At 35.1% G+C, this 4,639-nt stretch overlaps 1 protein-coding gene across 1 annotated transcript in view; it reads left to right on the forward strand.

Moving 5' to 3' along the window:
- Positions 1 to 3,443, forward strand: part of fhip2a (FHF complex subunit HOOK interacting protein 2) — a 21,129-nt gene extending 17,686 nt beyond the window's left edge. Inside the window, exons 16-17 of the mRNA XM_016533601.1 lie at positions 375 to 478; positions 695 to 3,443. Of these exons, the coding sequence (XP_016389087.1) occupies positions 375 to 478; positions 695 to 806 (216 nt within the window). The 3' untranslated portion in view covers positions 807 to 3,443. The remainder of the gene's footprint in view (positions 1 to 374; positions 479 to 694) is intronic.
- The last annotated feature ends 1,196 nt before the right edge of the window (positions 3,444 to 4,639 follow it).

Below are 4,639 nucleotides of genomic sequence, written 5' to 3' on the forward strand. Positions count from 1 at the left end.
TTAAGGAAAATTAATGGTCTGGTTTCTACAACTTTCACATTGGAGCAAAAATCTGGCTTTAAACTTGAAAGAAATAAAGATTTGACATTTATCGTGATAATTATCGATATCGACTGATATGAAAAAAATTACTGTGATAATTTTTTTGGCCATATCGCCCGCCCTAACTGCTTCATATAACCCGTTAAACTGTATGTTAAACATACAGCATTATATAATTACTCGCTATCCTTTGATGATGATGACCATATTAGATTGTTGTTGGATGGTTTAAATGAAACTGACTCTGACAGGATCAATTTAGATTTTTATTTTTTTTATTTAGACACCTCTTAGACTGTTAATCCCATTGTTTATATGGATGCTTTGATCAGGTGGTTGGCGATCTGATGTTGAGAACTCACCGCATTCCTGATTTCACCCCTAAACTCCTGTTGGTGAGGAAGAGACTTCTGGGACTTGAGCCAGAGGGGATGAGGTAAGGCTTAGAAGCATGTTTGTGTATTTGCACAAAAGATGCAATTTTTTAACATGTATGCATAAAACAGTGTTAATGTTTCTTAATCTTAAAGCAATGTGACTATATTGTGATTCAATATATGAACAATTTATGTATTTTGCAGCCTCAAAATAGATTATTTATTTGCTGAGTATCTGTTTTTCTGTGATAAAGAGGTTCATCTTTGTCTTACAGCGTTGATCACGTGACGTTGCTCGAGGGGGTGATTGTTCTGGAGGAGTTCTGCAAAGAGCTCGCGGCTATCGCTTTTGTGAAGTTCCATGCATCCGCCTCCACTTCCCCCTGATCCTCTCGCCACTGTGCACAGGACACAAACAGATGAATAAACAGACGAAAGGGGGCGGATGTCACAGGAACGACAAACCCAACTGCACTCATCCCTCAGCGCAGACTGCTGCCTGCGGCAGGACTCGCATTCAAGGATGTTTCATTCGCGTTATCTCTGGGATGTTTCCATAACTCTGACTGAGCATACTGTTCTAAAGGCACAGGAGAGGAGAATTTCGTAATGAGAATTGTGACTCTCGTGGAACTGCCCATCTGGAGAGGATTTTGTAGCATTGCCATGTAAAGAAAAAAGTATAAAACTTAATAACTTAATGCCAAAAACTTACGTAGAAAACGAAATAGACTTAAATTCGATTAAAGTAATGAAAACATACAATAAGTAAAAAGAAAAAAGCTGACTGTGCTAAATTAAATATTTAATTATTAATTATTGTTTGTCATTTGCAGTATCGAAGATACTGTCATCTGTTGTTCTCTGTTCTTCTGAGAAAAATAGTGCTGATGATACAAATATCAAATGCAACAAGTTAATTTGTAATGAAAAATTACAATAACTCAGGATTCAAAGTCTTATCTGTTTTTAAATAATTGGAGAACCAGAAAACGAGCAACATTTTAAGTGAATCCTCTCATTTTTTTTGTCTTTCTTTCTGGTAGCGTTTGCCAACTCTTTTATTTTAAGTGAACAGAAAGCAATGCGATCTGGATTGATTTGAGATTCTCAAACCGGTTTCCACTGGTGCATCCCCAGAGAGCTGTTCATCCTTTATGTTCCTGACAGTGTTCCTAAATCATTTTAGTTGTTAAACTTGACCTGTTATGTGTGTGCCTTGGTCTCAGCTAGACAGTAGCTGTGTCCTTCATCCTGTATCGTCACGTATTTATTATAGATTTAAAAAATACTTTTAAAGGAATAGTTCACCTAACATAACAATGATAATATATTTGTCCTTACGTTGTTTAAACCCAAGAGTTTCTATGAAACAACATGCAATGGATGTGCCTGGAATAGTGATAGACACAAGAAGTACCCTAAAAATGGTTCATTTAATTTGTGCGCTTTATGCCAGGTTGTCTAAAGCAATTGCGATAGATTTGTGTGAACTAATAGGGGAAATTTCATAAGTCAAGATTTTCAGTGAATGAGTTCTATTTCAGTCTGATTCTCAAACAGAGCTGTTGTACAGTTAGGAAGACTTGGAATATAGTGCATGAGTAATATGAATCATTTTATGATACTTTTTTAAAAAGCTTGGTAGCAAAAAGAATACGAGTGAATGGAAATGTAAGAAAGAAAATGGTTCGGAACAACATGAGGGCGAGTAAATTATGCCAAAATGTAAATTTTTAGGTGAACTATTCCTTTTAAAGCTCAGAAACGATCAGCTGGTTTAGAGTTTAGCTGCTTCCTTACAAGGGATCTTTAACATTGTATGTTTGCATTTTGTGGCAGTGTGGTATTTATACCAGCAATAGTGTTATTCATCAGGCTGCTCTCTTCATCTGCTCCTGCTCTTTGTACAGGACATGATGTGATTAATGCACACCGTGTACATTTGGCATAGAAGGGGCACAGCTTGAAGTAGGGTTGGGTTTTTAATTTTATTTTTGGATGGCTGGCTTCCAGGGCCTTCTCACAATGCCTTGGTATCTTGGCTTTATTTAACAATCTTTACAGGGTTTAGATTTATGTATCGCAATCATTACTTTGCATTTTTCCATCCATAATATATGAGTATATTTAAAGCGGCATCGAGTGAAGATTTGCGTTTATTTTCAAAAATTGCACACTAGTGTCTGTTTATGCATTTTACATGTCTGTCTTTTTAATTTTATTTTCTTTAAAACCAAAGGATGTATCATCATAGGAGCAACATGACTGCTTCAGAGAGAAAGAAAAATAATGCATCTTTTCCTTTTTTTAATTCTTGATCATGCACATTTTATACCGAGTTCAGAACTGTGTATATACGAATGTACAGTAATAACAGTAGTAATGTCTGGTGTGAAATGCATGCGAGGTCATATCTGTTAATATGCAGCAGAGGAAAGCATATTCCTTCTCTATCTGACCTTCCATTGTTTTGCTTTGTTTTTGTTTTTTTATTCTTTTGCCTGTTTATGGGAATATTTGTGATGCCTTATTTTAAATGCAGTAATTGGTTATAGCCTATAACCTCTGCAATCTTGGTTTTGAGTTATACATCTAAGAAAAATTGGTCTTTATTTTACTGTCCGTTTTATTTTATTTTTTTTCAGTTGTAAAGCAATGTATTCCAATGGTTAAAATGATTCTGAGCTTTCTGCTGTAAACTTATTTTTGTTTTCTCCGAATATGTAATTCATCTGCTTCGACCCAATCACTGTTCTGCTTGACTGATTTATTCCCGTCACTTGTACAGATGTAGCTCACTCGTTTGTCAGACGTGTCAGGAGGGATCTTCTGTTGAATTTGAGCTCCACTGCCATGGTGTCACAATGTGACACTTTTTAGAAGAAGAAAAAAAGTTAACCGGTTACCATTTTAGGGATGAAATGTCATGTGATCTCAGTTGCTTGATTCTGCTGGGCCTGTAAATCTCTGTAAAGAGGTTTGCTGTGTCCTGTGGTTTACTTTAATTCGTTTCACTCCGTCCTAATTAAAACATTTGCTTTCTTCATATTTGTTATGGCTTGGTTTTGATGTGCAGTTTATTCTGACTAAATTGAATGTTTTTGCATTGTTGCGTATTGCTAATATTTCATTTCAGAAAATGCAGATGGGATGTGGGTCTCTCCCAGTGGAAATCGAACATTTTCTGAACTCTCATTTGACTCTCACAGTGGATGAAGTTTGTGGAGCTGGTGTATTTAGCTGTTACAAGAGGGCAACACAACCGGTCAGTTCAGATTATGAGTTTCGTTTCATTTCACACTGGTGGGCCATTTTATGTTCTAATTTTAAAATCTCACAGGCTGCTGCAGATGGCCCGTGGGCTGTAGTTTGAACCTTCATTCCTGCAAATTTTCACTCCCAAAACTATACAGCGTGTCCGTGGCCAGTGAAAATGTTTCCACTAGAAAGAGGAGCGGTCTCAACTGGTTAATTGTACAGGTATGACTATTCATAGCCTGTGAACAGGGTAAAGGATGGGTTGAAAAGTAAGAGGGATTTGTTACATAAAAATGAAAAAAAGGTCATTTCACAGGTGAAAAAAGCATAGTTCATAAAAAAAGAGAATGAAGGCAAACAATGATGTGCACTGATTCATTTTGCAAAATAAGTCGCTTTTATTCCATGTTGGCTTAAAACCAAATATATACAATCAAAATGATTACACAATTTTAATTATTTTCAAATATTTGTATTATATGTTTTTTAATAATCTTACTATATGTGATATTCTTTTTTATTTTTAATAATAATGTGAATAATAACATAACGTATGTTCACATTTTGATTAACTTTAATATTCACCATGTTGCATTCTAACATATTGTGGTTATCAGTAAAAGTTGTAGGTTGCTCACATGGTTTTGTGCTTTAAGTTTAACAAAATAGGCTATATAATTTTATAATTAATATAAAACATAGGCCTAGAATAAAATATTGTCACAATGTCACTATATTATATAGTGAATTTCTGTCAACCATTGACTAGCTGTATATTATTATTATATACTGTAATACTATATTAACCTGTTATTGCAAGTGTAGCTTCATAAAGAGACATGTAAAGCCTCTTTCCTCCAGGATTCGAACATCCTGCAGCTCACAGCTGTTAGTAATGCTGGACTTTTCTTTCTGTTTTAAAGATGTTTTCTTTGGATTGTTTGACTACTCGAAATAGA

Source organism: Sinocyclocheilus rhinocerous, unplaced genomic scaffold (assembly GCF_001515625.1).
Source record: "Sinocyclocheilus rhinocerous isolate Xijiao unplaced genomic scaffold, SAMN03320098_v1.1 scaffold304, whole genome shotgun sequence".
Taxonomy (NCBI): Eukaryota; Metazoa; Chordata; class Actinopteri; order Cypriniformes; family Cyprinidae; genus Sinocyclocheilus; species Sinocyclocheilus rhinocerous.